The sequence below is a fragment of the Channa argus genome, chromosome 1 (genome assembly GCF_033026475.1).
Source record: "Channa argus isolate prfri chromosome 1, Channa argus male v1.0, whole genome shotgun sequence".
Taxonomy (NCBI): Eukaryota; Metazoa; Chordata; class Actinopteri; order Anabantiformes; family Channidae; genus Channa; species Channa argus.
The window spans coordinates 28585372-28602429 of record NC_090197.1 but is presented as its reverse complement, the minus strand read 5'-3'; the positions used below and the strand labels follow the sequence as shown (position 1 = coordinate 28602429).

Below are 17058 nucleotides of genomic sequence, written 5' to 3'. Positions count from 1 at the left end.
TGAAGAATATATTAGCTCTGCTGTTTGAACTGCTCCCCTAACTTAAACTTCATTTGTTTTTATGGCAGTGTTACTGCCATGATGAGGAAAGTAGGAATCTTCTTGTCCATTTAACAACAACCTTGTTTACCTGGAAACCAGTATAACTGAATCATTCTGTGGAGCTCACGGTGTGGATGCGACGATGTGTGTGGATTCAAAAGACCAATGAATAGATAAATAAATAAATAATTCAGCAAACATTTTCCTAGAGAGGAAGGACCTCTCATCAACATTTACTGCAAATACTTGTGGAAACACAGCATTACATGTAATACAATACATAAGCATCATAGGGTTCAAAAAATGCGTCACGCATCGTCGACTCAACCTGAAGTGTTAAATAATACACACAAGAGGAAATACATGACTTTAAAATGTGTGCTGCTCAAATATGTGAAAATAATTACATCTTAACTCATTTAAATCAGTTTGAACTATTTTCAAATAGATTTTCAATAGGAAGCTCAAACTGTGTCCCACTGTAAAACCTGTCACAGTTTGGTCACGTTCTCGTAGAACAATTCAGCTTTTCTGACATCATATTTTCCCATTAGCCCAAACATTAGCTCCTCCTCCAACATCGTTAAAGGCCACGCTCATTTTTTATTCGGCACAAGGACATTGCTGACACTCTCTTCCAGTCGGCAGCATTTTTATGACAGGTCCAACGTGATGCGAATGGTGCACGAAGTCAATCAGATGCTTGGAGAAGAGCAGCTTCTGGCTCCTGCTGCTGCTCCAAACTTTCGTGAAATGACTGAAAGGATCCATTGTTGTGCAAAGAGCTTTTTCAGACCCTATGGATACTAGGTGACACTGTGAATGAGTGACCCATATCCAGCCAATTTAGGTTTGGACTGTGCAGCGATACAAGCCGCTTGAGTGTTGCTTGGTAACTTCATCTTATTGCAAGTCTGCCTTTAGGACTTTGTAGGTTTTTAACGTGGGAAACGTTACATAAGACACTGCTGAGTGGTTAAGAGGAAGCCAAATTTTAGAGAAACTACACAAGAGGCAGAAGGCCACCAGCGTTTTGTAGCACTTCATAGCAGGGTGGATTGTCCTTTGAAGGATGGGTTCACATTGTTTCGAGTGTCTTAGCACAATAGTCAGGCATGAACACTGAAACAAGTTTTACTCGCTATAAACATTCCTCCTGTTAATCGGCCCTGTCTCCTAAAAACTACATTTCTATATAAGTAAACTGTAAACAAAAATTCGTACATTTTTCTGAGGAATGTAATTATATTATATTATTATAAATCACATTTTCTATAAATCTGATGATGATTTGTTGACATTCAGACAAATCTGGTCTTGGAACGACATACAACATTACAAGAAGTGGAAAAAGGTTTTCTTCCTCCCTGCTCAGTGGCTACAGGTCTGTGGTAGAACATGGATCTGGATTCAGAACCCGACCTGAAATCCTAGGTCCAGTTGGGCTCGGATCAGATATTCAGCTTCTAGGCTGTGGTTGTACTGGGCAGTTTCCAGGTGAGAATGTATGTAGCATACAATGTAGCTAAGAGCTTTTACACAAATCCACCATGTTCCTCTGTCTCTAAGTGGTTTTCTTGCGTGAACCCAACCACACACAGGACTCGAGTTGAAATCACTTTGTACTTTAGGCTTCAAAAAGAGATCTCTCTGTGGCCAGTAACATTATAGCTAGAAAAACCTCCTTCAGTGTTTATTTGACACACCTGAAAAAACCTGAACTTACTGCTAAGGACAAAAGCTCACTTTGATCTGAGTGTGAAGGCTTTAATTGATTCTATTGCAGAAAAAAGTTCACCATTATCAATAGTTTCCAGAATTTTATCTAGCAGAAATCCTCACTGCCATGGCAGAGAAACAGGGCTCTCTGGTGCATTTCTCTTACATAATGCTGATCAATTACCTGTGCAACCTAGTTTCCTGGTTACATAAGTGCGAGTAAACACACTAAGTAAAGGATTTCCACATACAAAGTGCCACAACCACCGTTTCTGTTAAGAGCGCTCCATGTTACCTGAATAATAAAAATCGGAACAACATAACTCAGACATGGAGGAGCAACCTAATGAGAATTTGAGGTTCTTACCTGCACAAGCCCACAGGTAAAAACTTTAACACTGCACAGTGAAAAAAATAAAATAAACTAGTGCATTATTTCTTCACCGTCTGATTAGTGGAACTGCAAATCTTGCTGGCAGTAGCGGCCAGAAAATCCCGTATAGTTCACAAACTAATCAACTGAACGTCACAAAGTTTACATGAAGCCAGGCAAAACATAATTTTAAAAAATCATTATTGCTCAATACAACTTCTGTAACCAATGAACACGACTTGTAAGCGGGACTCCAGCTGTTAGAGGAGGAAACATCACCTGCTAACTTGAATATTCTGAGGACATGCAGTGGGTTTATATCCCAGGACTAATACAACATGGGCATTCAGAAGACGCTTTCTGTTCCCATCACGCTTTATCGACACTTGACTACACTTTGAGAGTCAAACATCATTGAAACATTAGACAAACGAACAAACAGCTCTGGTTAACAAAATCTGCTGCTGCCTTTTGTTCATTCAAACAGGCAGCAATGTCAACGACTATTCACAAGATTAATCTTCATCTTATGATGCACAATAGCATTATTGTCCCAGCAAAGCTTTATATTGTGACAGTGTGCTGCAAAAAAAAGCAAAACCATAGAAAACCCACATATTAAAGTCACTAAACAAGAAATATTAAACCAAACCCATACAACTTGTGTGTTCTCCAGAAATCTTAATATATTCCAAATCATATTCTTTAATTAGGGTGTTTTCTGCCTTTTCCCTTCATTGCTGCTGTCATTAAAATCTTTTCTGTCTACTGTATTTATTACTTTAAATTGTAAAACGTGAAGAAAAGAATCTTGAATCTGTTTGAAACTAACTTCTATACTGTTTGTTTTCTTAGCAAACCACCAACTGTTTTCATTTAAGAGACTGTTTTGGTGAGATAAGGTTCCTGGAGAACACTGGGGAAATTATTCAGTTTGGTTGATAAGTTTCAGTGGCGTGGGACCAGGATTTTGTGTGACTAGAATTTGACCCGTAAAGTTTTTTGGAGGCTGACACAGGTGCTTTTTCTGTTTTTGTGTCACGGCTGATACATAAAATGAGAACTTCGTCATACAGTGTACTGTACACACAGTGACACAATCCATGTGCAAATCAAACGGTTTCTTTTTTTGTGTGTCTGCTGCAAATTCTTTAAAAGTTCAGCTTTGGGAAACTGATGATTCCAACTTCAGTGGGACTGTAATAACTGTTATCCATCCCATGATAATATGGTTTGACATGAGAACTCACTCGCTGAAAAATATCTTCCCTCTGCTGCCTTATCCATGAACGTGGAGATAAATATGGTGTGTGTTATAGTTGTAGCAGACAGACAGCATTGCTAATAGTCTGTGTGTGTGTGTGTGTGTGTTAGTGTGTTGGTCACTCCAGGCCGAAGCCCTCTGCATTGGAGATGGCAATCGTGAGCTTGGGTTTGAGCTCCTTCCTGGTTCGGTACGGAGGCAGGCAGATCTGATTGAAACAGGTGTGAGAGATCGGCAACCTGAGAAAGATGAGGCAAAAAAAGGAGGAAGATGAGCAGTAACACTTTGTAATAACTGCACACTATGAAGCATTAGTTGAGCATGAGGAAATACTGCACTGCTTCTTCATTATAATGCCTTAGCAACCAGTTTATAACTGCCCTTATAGTTGTTTTATTCATCATCAAAAAATAGAGCTGCCAAAATTAGGAGCATCCTGTTTTCTAGCTTGGACTACTGTAATTCCCTACTTTCATGATGCCCCAGTAACTCCCTAAAGAGCCTGCAATTAATCCAAAAGAATCCAGAATGCAGACCTACTTGTGGATCCAAAGGTAGAATGGGAGGCAGAGCCTTTAGCTATCATAGGTTTAATTTTGCATTTTAGTTCAAGTGTAGTTGTACTTCTCCATCTGGAAAAAATATTTGTATGTCCCCTGTGTTGGGTTTAGGACAGGCAGTCCTCACTTAAGATGAGCTATCAGAAATCGTTACATAAAATTAAGTACTAAATGTCCTTTAATTACTGAACTAATGATGGTTTATAGTAGGAACGTGTGTTATAAAGTGCATCAATCTCTTAATGCCCGTGATTATAAAAAATACACAAAAATAACTAACTGCTACAAGTTGCAGAGAAGTAAATGAACTGAGATGGGATTTCATTTAGAATAGTGCAAATAGTGTTTCTAGATACCAAAAAAATAAAAAAATAAAAAATAAAGATGGATTTTTTGTCACAGTATTAGATTAGATTCAATTTTCCAAATGAAAACCATTGGGTCTGGTTTTTGGCACCTACCAGTCAGTGGGAACATCGATCTTGGAGATTTTGAAGTTGAGGTCGGCCATTCCTCCGACAGGAACACGGTCACTTCCTGTGGCAAAGTGGAGAAGCTTCTTCTGCAGCTCCAGAGGAAAGGCCAACACCACGTCCCAGAAACACCTTGTGCAACAAACAGATAGAACTGTCACACCAGACGTGTGTTGATTATTACTCACACGGGTATATTCAGATGTGGTAAGTGTGGTGAGTGGTAAGCGCCAGGGCCTGCAGCTGTAAAACATTTGATCATTCCATCACTCACACCGTTTGTGATGTTTCTTACTCTATTTGACTTTGATGTAGTGATGCTGTGCATGTTTGGTAACGTCAAAATAAGAATATAGTAAAGTTATGAGTTTTAATTAAAGCGAATGGATGAAGCCTAAAATGTTGCGCTTGAAATGTCAAAACAAAGGCCAAACAAAAACTCAACTGTTTGCACTGAAGATACATAATTATAGTATGTGAGACAGACAGACAGACTGTGGTGATGTTATGTAACATGCCTGCAGCTGCTTGTTGTGAGCATCGTGCAGTTACATTATCTGTTGCTGACAAGTCTCCGATTATTTTTCTCCCCTGCTGCTGGGAAATGCATGGAATGGGAAACTGTGTGTGTGTGTGTGTGTGTGTGTGTGTGTGTGTGTGTGTTGTAGAGAGAGAGATAAACTTCCTGTTAAAGTCATCAGTCATCACTTGCTTTAGACTAAATTGCAAAAACCTTGATGTGTTTCACTGAGCTGAGAGGAAACAAATGTCCTACAAATGTCCTACTTTTCTATAATCAGCTGATCTTTGTAGATGATTTATTTAAATTTGCATTTAATTTATGATTAAAAAACACTGCGCTCATCAGAACAAATTAAGGATTAATTGGTCAAATACTTCAAACAAGTCAACATCAGACAAAAACTTCACATCTACCACCCAGCAGGAACATTCCACCCAATAGAAGCTCAGGATTCAGTTATTAAAAACAGTGTATATTTGTGCATGGTAACCTTCCCACCACCAGCATCAGTTTATTAAAAGGAAATGGGAGGAGGTCTGACTAACTGTATGAGCAGTGAATGTGCAGGATGCATGGGCTTCCTGCAGAGTTGGTCAGCTGTAGTAAACAGGAAGTGGAGGCGCCCTACCGTACAGTGGTGTCAGTCTTGCTGTAGCCTTCGTATTGAGCAGCTTTCTGCAGAGCGCTCATGTCAAGCTCCGGACTGCCACACACCAACATCTCCACCTCCTCCGGCCGCAGCAACTGCAAATAAAATACCTAGCATTAAATACACTTTTTTTTAAAATTTAATCCTTTCGGCTTATCCTGCGAGTTCAGGGTCGCCACAACGTATCATTTGGCACAGTTTGTAAACCAGATGCCCTTCTTGATATAATCCTCCCCACTTTCTACCAGGCTAGGGACCGGCACTACTCGCCTGGGGATGGCAATAAATACACAATGTTGACAAAATGAAATTCCGTATGTGCTCATACATCAATAGAAATGTAGGTCAAAACAAATCCCGAAAGCATCTAAAACAGAAGAATTTCATGGAAAACAGCCACATAGACATAATTTCAGCTATTCTGCAAAATGTCCTTAAAATCTGATGGCAGATGCACAAAATTTCCATTTCTTGAGTGGTGTAAATGCGTAAGGTAACCACAATCAGTAAACCTGGGAGAAGAAACCGGAAGTTTTGACTAATTAGAGCATCTTATTACAAAATTGTGTCAAACTTTCAAAAATGTAAAAACCCAAAAAGGGGGTTTATAGTAGTGCGGGTTTCTCTTACAGCGGAAGTGGTTTTGTGCAAGGTCATAGACACTATGACAGATAAGTACGCAAGTGAAATGTGATAAAAAAGGATAGATGTAAATGACTACAATGTGCTCACTGTTTGCTCATTAGTTCAGCAGTTCCACAGATATGGAAAAACAAAGGACTGCAAAGTTTAGAGATGGAGTTAAGATGTTGATGTTGCAGGCTGGCACGCTAATGATCTAATAGCAGAAAACTTTACAAGTCTGTCACAACATAAAGTACACACCTTTCAACTGACACATTAACAGTAAAACACACACCCACTATTAACCACAGGCTTGCCTCATCACATCCTGAGACGTCAGACATTGCATACGTGACTGAAGGACCGAAGACAAACAGAGGAGAGAAACAGAAAGAAAGAAATGAAGAAACGGAAGCTGAAAGTGTGTCACACATTAAACTCTGACCAAATAACATTTTTTCCCCTGACACATAAGGATGAATATGATCACCCAGTCACTTCAACATTATTTTTCAAACCAAACTTTGTGACATTGGTGGTCAAACCAATTGAGGGGGACCTCAAATTTGCTTCTCACAGTGGAGCAGATGAAAAAAGAGCCCTCTAAGTAGACCAATTAAACACCAGAGATCAGATTGTAAGGTCTGTTACCTACGGGCAGCCTGTGGACAAGAGTTTTGTGTAAGAGATGGACACTACTCCAAGTTTTTGCCTGGGAAAGCCCACTGTACTAGGCTGTTTTTAGACTGTGGGAAACCAAGCTGGAGCAGACCAGGAGTTAGCTCTTATCTGCACAGCAGAGATGTGCCCTTGCTCTTACAGTCTTCCATCAGCTGGGCCCTTCAATGGCCCACATTCAGGCTCTCAGCTGATAAAGTAGAGTCAAACTGACCATCTGTCTTACTTATCTGCAGTCAGATGCTCTGACACACATACCTGCCCATAATCATACATGAACTTGACTGATATGGGTCAGGACCCAGAAGGTAAGAAGTCAAACTAACACAGCTTCCATGCAACACTGGTGCAATATTGCTTCACAACATCACAGGTTCTGCATTTCACTCTTTCTGGAAGCATGAAACAACTAATGCAACCGAGGGGAAAAATTTCACTACAACTTCCAATTAGGCTTGGGTATTTTTTTATGTTGCGATGTTATCAAGACTATAAAAAGCCCATAAAATAGAGTTAGGACAGAGTTTGCAGGTTAGATGCATGTTGTGGATTTCTATGGAGATGTTTGAGCCGCTCAGGGCTCCTCCTCTTCAGGGTCCCCAGGGTTCAACAAACCACAACATGATCAGATGAGTCAGCAGCTCCATATCAAGGAGAGCTAACATTTGACCAAAGAGGGAGGAAAACAACGGTCCATGTTTGGGAAAAGTTCTGTCTATGATGGAGAAGACAGAGGTTTAACTCAATAGTGCCTTTTGTCCTTATTTATAGTGAGTTCACTGTTACTGCAAATGAAAGCTCATATCAAAAGAAACAAGTACAGGAGCGAATAACAAATCCTTTTCAGTGCTCAAACAAGGAGAAGATTAAAATCAGAAATTTACAGAATTACACATATACACATGAGTAAGGGATGTCCCAGCATGTCTCTCAGTCAAGATGATCAACACAAGGCCAGTCACACCTCTAATAAAGCGTCACGTGCAAAACAAACACTCCTGAGTAATTATAATGATGACAGTTCAGTGCAGTTCAGAAACATTTGAAAATAAAGATAAATGGTCTGCACTTATATAGCGCTTTTCTACCTATTGGCACTCAAAGCACATTACACTGCTTCTTATTCACCCATTCGCACTCACAATCACACACACTCATACACCAGTGGGGGAGGTGCTATGCAGCTGGCCAACACTGACCGGGAGCAACTAAGTTGGGGTTCAGTGTCTTGCTCAAGGACACTTTGACATGTGACCGGATGAGTCGGGAATTGAACCAACAACTGTGAGATTGGTGGACAACCGCTCTACCTTCCTGCGTCGCCCCACTTGGATGTTAGTGTTTCTTTCAAGCAGGTTTTGAGCAGAAATTAAACTTAAGGACGTCACTGGCAGACACAGTAAAAATTGTCTACTATAGATGTGTGGAGCGTTAGTTATTCTACGGTACAGGATGTGTGTTGGTTGCGATGCTTTCCTAGAAGGAGCTGACTTACTGCTTACTTAGACATTTGGTTAATGATGCAATCGGTAGTTACAGTTACAGCTTTCTTTCTTTCTTGAGAAAGGAAATGCCTTAATTTCCACTTTTTCCTTTTTTATAAGATTCATTTTTTGGGCTTTTTTAGGACTTCCTTTGAGAGTGTCCACAGACACACGCAACAAATTTACAGTGGCCGGGAAAAAAACTGTGGATGTTGTGGTTACAGCAAGTTGTACACGTCTACCACATACGGATAAAACAGGTCAGTTACTCCCAGAAAATAGTTATTCCTCTGCCACATGTATGGTCCCTGAATGATTGCACATAGGCTGCAGACAGGGAAAGTGACAGAGTGGAGTGGCAAGACTCTGGAGAAACTGGAGAGACTAATTACAGAAAGGTTTGTGTGTATTTGTTGAACCAACAACAAGCACACACACACACACACACACACACACACACACACACACACACACACACACACACAGGACTCACCATGAGTGCATCAGAGGCGCACACACTGTGGAAGCCATGGTAGAAGGCAGCAAACTGTTTATAAATGGATTTGTTCAGCAGGTAGTCGACATAAAGCTGGACATACTCTGTGGACAGAAGGAGAGAGAGAGAGACATTGTCATTTTCCATATTCCATTACAAACTTTTACCCGTTTATCCTCCGGGCCTGGCTCCCGTGTTTAACGTGTTTACTGAATGGAAAATTAGCTGTAATAAGGTAAATAAAGTTGACATTCTAAAATATGACTTTCACCGCTAAAAAGGAACAAAGAAGCATTTGAGCTGAGCCAGTTTCTGTGTCACTGCCCTGGTGCAGTTAAACAGCACAAGAGGAGCATTTACACAGCTCCAAACTTCACACAGTCATCACCTTTATTGCAGTAGTTCCCTTAAAACGCAGGGATGTGAGTGTAAAACCAGAGGAGCAACACAAAAGGAGTTAAGGGAGTGTGACCTCTGATTGGGCTAATTCCTTAAATGAATGGAAGAAAGAAAGAGGTGGGTGCATGGATCTCCCAGAGGATTATTGACTTGTATTCCAACTTTATTCCTCATAAATTTACACCAACACCAGGGATGAACTGGCATTAGAACTAGACTGGGAAACAATTTGGAAAACTGTCATTGGAGCATCTAAAAAGTCACCAATCTATCCATATAAAAGTTTGTCACAAAGCGTACGTCACACTACCCTTTTTGCCCCCGTGGATCATCAGGTTCCTGCCTCCATGCTGTAATCGTGAGGTGTTGTGCTGGTGTGATACTTCCACTGTTAGTAAGGAGGTACACAGCCAGTGGAGCAGGTCTGCTCCTTTGGAACAAGGACTTCAGACAGTTTAGTTCAGCGTCAAAGAAATCATCTGTCTGTTGAATTTCTGAACTTGCTTTGTTTGTGCTCTGCTACACTCTGATCAAACTGGTGATCACAGGCTCATGCAGGTATAAAGGTGGTCACATTTCCTGAAGTCATTCACTCCAAAACTATGAAGCCCCTGCTGTGACTCACCCTTCCTGTTTTGCTTGGTGACGGGAATTTTATCTCCTCCAGGCTTTAGGTTATAGGACTTTACCATGCCCATCTCCTCCTGGAACACCTGAAACACACAGACACTTGAATGCTATTTACAGTAGGTGGTGATGCATGCCTCTGGGTAATTAACTGAATAATGACTCAGGAATGTGTAAAACCTTTTTGGTTATGGTTGCAATGAACCATCGCAGGCTTGTTTTTGTTCCTTCAATAGTTTTGTAAGAACATGAATGACATTTAAACCACGTGCGCATGCTTACTAAACCTCTGCCCTCCTTTATACTTGATGTCAATGTGTTGCCATTTTTTTGTCCTTTCATCTATTCATGTAGTGAAGTCAAAACTAATTAACTAGCACATGACAAGCGTGTGACCCAAACTTGCACAGCATGTGCAGCTTTTCACCTGGAAAGTGAGGTAGAAGTCCTCCTCTACATTCCCCTCGTAGCCCAGCAGCTCTCCCAAACCGTGAGCCAGCTCCTGCAGAAACAGAACAACCACAGACAGTTACCTACAGAGGAAAAGAGCTTTTAAGGCACCCACAGCTTCAACTTACTGTACAAAGGAACCAGCTTATCATCAGCACCAGATCTGAGCTCCAAAGTCTCACGTCAGCATTTAAAAAAATATCAGAAAGGATTCAACCAAATCAAGAAAGCTTCACTTGGTTGTATTTGGCAGGTCTGATGCGAGGACACACTGGGGCTGAACTGACACGACCTTATTAAAATCAAGTCACTTTCTTTAATGAATCAATACATTTTTATCCACTTCATCATTATCATTATCTTCACGTTCATTCATGCGTCATGTTTCCCCCTTTGCTGTTCCACAGAACTATGTCAGAATATCATAAAGCAACTCATCAGATGACAAGTCATATTTTGAGTCTAGCGCATTTTTATTCACCATTGTCACCTACTGGACTCTTTTGACTAAAAGTGAAGTCATGTAGCTTTAGTGCAAAGAAACACAAGTTATGAGTCAAAAGGACTGATATAGATCGATGCCTCTGTTGAATTAAGTTTGTTCACTGGAGTTATGGTGCCGACGCCAACTATAGGCTTCATATCTAATATCCTGTAGTTATGTAAGCATGGGGCCAGTTATAGCACTCTGTGTGTGTGTGTGTGTGTATACTAGTGAGATCCAGAGCTTTTGACCTTGACATTGAGGAAAGCTCTGTATATGCTACAGCTTGTGGATCTGATAACTTTGGGTTTGTCAGTGAGGACACGCTTCTTTCCCTCAGCTGTAAACTAAAACTGTTGGCTCCCTGCTGCAGGTGCGTAGAGTTCAAGGCTTTGCCCAAAGTCTTTGTTTTGTGTTCATATAAACCAAAAACTGTCCAGGCGTCTCAGAGCTGTTGACTTGAAAATGAAGCACTGGACTGAGTTCGAGTCCAAGGGGAAGTGAGCTGCAGTGGCTGAACATCACATCTGGGACGACTCAACAAATTAAACTAGTTTAATTCTGAACACATCGTTGATCTAACAACATGTGAATTTTACCAACATAAACAATCGAAACCCAGAAGACTTGGAAACTGGAGCCAAGATGGTAAAAACTGTATCTATCAATCAATCAATCAATCAATCAATCAGTCAATCAATCATCTACTTCTGCATTTTACCACAATAAACTGTTTAGAAAATAAAGGAATGAACAGTCTTGTGACATTTGGACTCAAGTATTGAAGGCATCATTTAATTTAAGTTTACAAAGCTTATATCTTCAATGATAGCAACACTTTAAGTTAAATTTAGACTCTACAAAGTTAATAATTTATGAGATTAGCAGGGTGAAGGTGAAGAGGGAATCCTTACAAGTCAGGCTCTGGCGCCCTCTAGTGACAGAAAAGAGAAAAGTGTGCGCATAAGAAAGTCTTACAGACTTTACTTTTTCTCTCGACTCTGAAGTCACCTATTCAAAGCAGTGAACACACAGGCTGAACAGATCTCACTGCCCAGAATAACACTTTCTCACACATTAATAACATGCAACAAAAGCTGATTTTCGCCCAAAATAAAAAGTACTTGTGGTCAAACTTTTACACTTTTCTCAGTCACTACACAGTAGACAACAACATACAAAAGTAAATCCATCAACATCCCATAATGATTTGACTAAAGAGAACAAAGCCTGCTGATCTCTGGACCTGCATTTTTTGGAGATGACCTATTAAAAATATGGTTAAAGAGAGATTTTTCTAAGAAAGGTTTCTTGATTCTCTCAGCATCCAACGATCTTTGACACGCAGGAGCTACAGTGACCATCTAGACTGAACCAATTTAGACGCTCAGTATGACATATCATTTATATTGTATTATCTCTTCAATTAAATTAAACGTTTTTTACTTTACTGCATCAGATTTCATTGTTTTTCCACATTGTTCAAACAAAGAACAGCTGAATAGTGAAGAATCAAAAGAAACCAAATGAAACTTTTGGGTGAAAATATCCCAAAACATCAAAATGAAGTTACGAAATCCTAATCCCACAGACCGTTTTCCCTCGTCTGATCCAGCAGCAAGGAGGAGCATCTGTTATTGATGATACGAACTGATCACTGATCGGAGAATTTGGTGTTACACAAATTTACATTAGGGAGTCTTCATTTTGCATATAAATTCTATCAGCTTTTTTCCTTTATCCAATTAACTGTGTCAAACTAAAGTGTTGAACACATTTTTGAAAAAAGAAAAGTCTGAACACAGTCACAAGAAAAGATTTGTGCTGTGCTAAAAAGGATGAAAATCAAGTGGGTCCACATATTATTAAATGCATCTTAGCACACAGACTGACTGTACATGTGCAGGAAGGGAAGATATGGTGTAGTTTCTTTAGAGACTGACTTTGCTCCTCGTCACCACATGCACACTGCACATACCATCACTTTATGTATTATGATTTATGTACACCTGTGGAATTCGAACCAGTGACGAAGACCAGATAGACTCACCGGCATGATCTGCTGCAGGTCTTCCAGGGTAGCCATTGCTGTGCCAACAAGAGCATTTTGATCACATGGTGCAGTGGGTGGAGTGAGGAGCTTCCTGAAAAGGGAGAAACAAATTCAGGTAAGGCCTAAAGCACAAGTGAAATCATGTTTATACACAATATTCCTCTCGTGGACGGAGCATGTTCTGCAGTCACTGGACCAGTTCTAGACTTTAACTGTCGTCAAAGTCAGACAAAAATGGAAGCAGCCACACCTACCTGTAACAGTAGAGGGGGAAGTGAATGTCCAGAGCGATGCTGTTGTAAACTGCTAAGCCCATCAGCTGAGGACATAGTGGGTTAAGGAGAAAACATTGCACATATTTAGAAACTATGATCATGCACCAAAACTTGGGTGTACTATGTCCAAACATGATGCAACATGAGTATAATTACTGCATATAAATAAATCAGTACCAAGAGTTTAAAGTGGCCTAGAGCTGCAAAAACTCTCTCATTTCCTGAGATGAGTTTTCACTGATCAGTTTATACATTTGATTCTGTAACAACTTTATTTATTACCTCAATTTAAGCAGATGTTAAAGATGTAGATTTACCAGGAATTGGTGGATATAAAAACATTTAGGGGAATTTGAACTTACATACACTTAATTGTGTAACAACTCCTCCCCTGTACATTAGTAGATACTTACTTAACTCCGGAAACTTTGGATTCAGGTTTTTACAAATATGATCCTCACTAAAATTCCTGCACACAGCCTGCAGCATAAAACCTGCCTCATTCTTCATTTAACAGGATTTGTATTGGAGTGTAGGCACGCATGAAAAGGTTTTTTTTCCCCTCATGCCATAAAGAGTCTAACATAGAATAAATGGTTTGTGTACCGTGTGTGTGTGGCTGATGGAGAGCTCATGTACCAAGCTTCAGATCCACCTGCACTTTTTTCTTTTTAAGTCCGTAGGGCGGCGGCACAAAACACACACATCTACACACATGAAGGGTTCGCAGCTGCCACATGTGGGGACCATATGTGGTGTAATTCTATGTGTGGGTAAACTGTGTGTGAGAACTGAGCGCTGCTGATTACAGGTAGGACACACACACAAAAATAAACATGACCTGTACTATTAGCACAGCCACTAGGGTCATTAAGAAGTCACCACCTCCCCCACCCACCCAAACACACACCCCCACACACACACACTAAAGTGAGCATAATGACTATACATCTATACTATGTCCTCACTTTATGGGAAAGGCAGGAATAAAACTCTCTCGTCCTTCCTCTTTATGTCTTCATCTCTCTCTCTCTCTCTCTCTCTCTGTCTATGACCACTGTGTTTCACATTAACTTTCGACCCACTTCCTCCAATTTGCCAGACTTATTCTTATTAGTGCTGCTTCGTTGGCGCAGGAGTAGCCTGAGCCACCAAAGAGCAGCAAACAGATTCTGAAGAGATTTAAGTCCAGTTTTGTCTGCAAAAGACAAACCAAGACACTGACCATGTGCAACAGTTTTTCCTCTGGTGGAAACATTTGTGGAATCAAACAAAGGCACAGTGTGTGAAGGGGAATATAGTAGTCACAATTATGTTTTCATTAATGTCTAAGCACCTAAAAATAAGAATTTACTTTAGCTTACTATATCTACATGGGGAGCAGGTCTTCTTCTATGGAGGCTGCCATGTTGCCCAACACTTGCTCTACAGATTAAATTTAGCATTTTCACTGCAGTAGCAGCTTGAATCTTCCTTGGTGCTCCAATTGCCAAAAAGAACAGATTTTACAGGAAAAGTCTATTACAGTTTAAAAATATTCAAAACACAAAGAATGAAAATTACCTGTACAGTAACAATCACGAGGTAACGGCAGGAATACGCGTTCACATTATAACGTAGCATGCACGTTTAGGTATTGTTAGAATTACTATGTGTAGAATGAATTATGCTTATTGTAATTTAGGTCTATAATAAGCCACAGCTATAAGATGCTACACTGAGAAAATGTTAATGCTTGGTAAAGCTGGAGTTGGGGTATTTACAGTAAATGACTGCAATCTGCATCCTCCCCACTAGCTGTCATTAAATCTAACATGCTGCACTTTTTAAAATCTTAACATAAGGTGATAACAAAATAAATAATAAAGTTGGATAAAGAAAAAAGAGAGAGGCAGATTTCAAGGCCCCCTTAAGGCCTGTGGCTTTGTTAAAATTCCACACTGAAAAAAAAAGATGCATGCACAGTGCTAGATATAAGAACTGAAACAATTTTATGTCAAAGAATTGATTTTTATGTCCAAACAGTGAAAGATTACCCTTCAGTACAGCTTCAGTACAGTAAGTCTCCTGAGTAAGTTAACGTCTGCCTCAGCTCTCTGTCTCTCTCTCCTTATGTCTCACTTTGTCTCGCTTGTCCTGCAAGTTTTTTATTCTAGTCTTCACCCGCCCGCCCCCCTTTCTCTCTACCTCGCTCTGTTGGTTTCATCTCTCTGTTACACATTTTCTCTCTGGCCTCAGTCCCTCTCCACCACTTCATCTCCATAGTGATGCAATGCTGCCATGACGACTAAACAGAACGAGGGAGATTGATAAACTGGCTCTTAGCACAAGCACACATGTGGAACATCCAGGAACACCCTGGAGCATGCACACACAGACACATGCATGGATGCACTTGTTTCCCACCCTTTTTCTCCCTTGTTTTGCTCTTTGCACACCCACTGTTTCTCCCCCAAACCAAACACACACACAAACCTGGTGAGGAACAGGCAGCTATTAGGTTATATAACCTTTTGACAGTTCCCAGCTGGCTAGTAACTAAAGTGCTGGATCATTTTATACTCTCTCACACACAGTTCTGGAAGCACATTCATTTTACAATTAGCAGAAACAAATAGAGCTTCTCTGCAGGACTGGCGACACTCAAACAAAATTGTATTGCATGTATAGATGTGGCTTATGCCATTGCACCTCATTGAAACAATGCTTCATTCTTCCTCAAGTTTTGAAATTCAAATTTCTTCCTTATGCATACCTGCTTGCCGTTGCTTTGCCAAATAATAAAAAGAAGGAAACTGTGAAAGAGTTCAAGACTTGCTTATTCTAATATGACTTTCTAAAGTGCCTCGAACAAAACAATCTGTCCCCCTTCTTTGGATTTTTATGACATTTAAAGCAGACTACTGTCTTCTGTTTAAATGGGGAAAAGTACACATTTGCAGTCTGGTATCAGTGTGTGCCACTCTGAGTATGGACAACAGAATGAAGCGAAGAGGGTTGTTTGAGAAGATAAATGGAAGAGAATAAAGAGGAAAATAAAGGCTAAACGGCCATCCCTCAGCAGATTGATAATAGACTGATTCCAGTGCTAATATTTTTAAAACATTTAAGGTCTGTGGGAATGTTACCAGGCTCCCTGGACATGGCTGCAAAATAAATAGAGCACAGATTGATTAGAAGTATAGTTGCTGGTAAAAGTACCGTGGAAAAGTGGTAAAAGCTGACCAGGAAGAACTCACTTTTGGGTATGTGGGTATCTGCTAAAATGCATGTAAAATGGTAAATGGCCACTTATATAGTGCTTTTATCCAAAGCGCTTTACAATGTCGGTTCCCATTCACAGACAAACACACACCGATGGCTGCCTGCAACTTGGGTTTGAGTGTCTTGCCCAAGGACACTTTGACATGTAACCAGGAGCAGGGATTGACCACTGACCCTGTGGTCCATGGACAACTGCCTTAGCAACTGAGCTACAGCCGATCCAGCATCACTGCATCTTAGAGAATGCCTTTTAGACAGACCAAATTGGAGGACATTTTTAGTAAGTCACTTGAATTCACAGAGAAAAAAGGTGAAGCTTTCAAGGAAAAGATCCTCGCAAACATCTGAGCAGGACACGTTTCATGGCTGTTGAGTCCAGCAGTGCAGACTTATTCACTTCTAAATGTTCATGATCGATGATATATCCCATATAAACAACCAGAGAAAGTCAAACTCTTTGTGGTTCATTGAGTCTCATGCAACATGTAGTTTGAGTGTTGAATGCAACATATTGTAGCTTTAAATACAATCTAGGTGTGGTCAGAATGGAAGCAATAAGATTTTCAGAGCCAGTGTGAATGCATAAAAAGTTTCAAGCAATTTTTATGTGAGGTCAGGACA

At 40.3% G+C, this 17058-nt stretch overlaps 1 protein-coding gene across 2 annotated transcripts in view; it reads right to left on the bottom strand.

Annotated features, from left to right (window-relative positions):
- Positions 1 to 240: 240 nt before the first annotated feature.
- Positions 241 to 17058, bottom strand: part of hectd2 (HECT domain containing 2) — a 41985-nt gene continuing 25167 nt past the window's right edge. For both annotated transcript variants that reach the window (XM_067511982.1, XM_067511983.1), the window contains 8 exons: positions 13153 to 13217; positions 12896 to 12989; positions 10339 to 10413; positions 9910 to 9997; positions 8883 to 8989; positions 5583 to 5698; positions 4420 to 4563; positions 241 to 3637 (listed from right to left, as the gene is read on the bottom strand). In XM_067511982.1, the coding sequence (XP_067368083.1) occupies positions 3517 to 3637; positions 4420 to 4563; positions 5583 to 5698; positions 8883 to 8989; positions 9910 to 9997; positions 10339 to 10413; positions 12896 to 12989; positions 13153 to 13217 (810 nt within the window). In that variant the 3' untranslated portion in view covers positions 241 to 3516. The remainder of the gene's footprint in view (positions 3638 to 4419; positions 4564 to 5582; positions 5699 to 8882; positions 8990 to 9909; positions 9998 to 10338; positions 10414 to 12895; positions 12990 to 13152; positions 13218 to 17058) is intronic.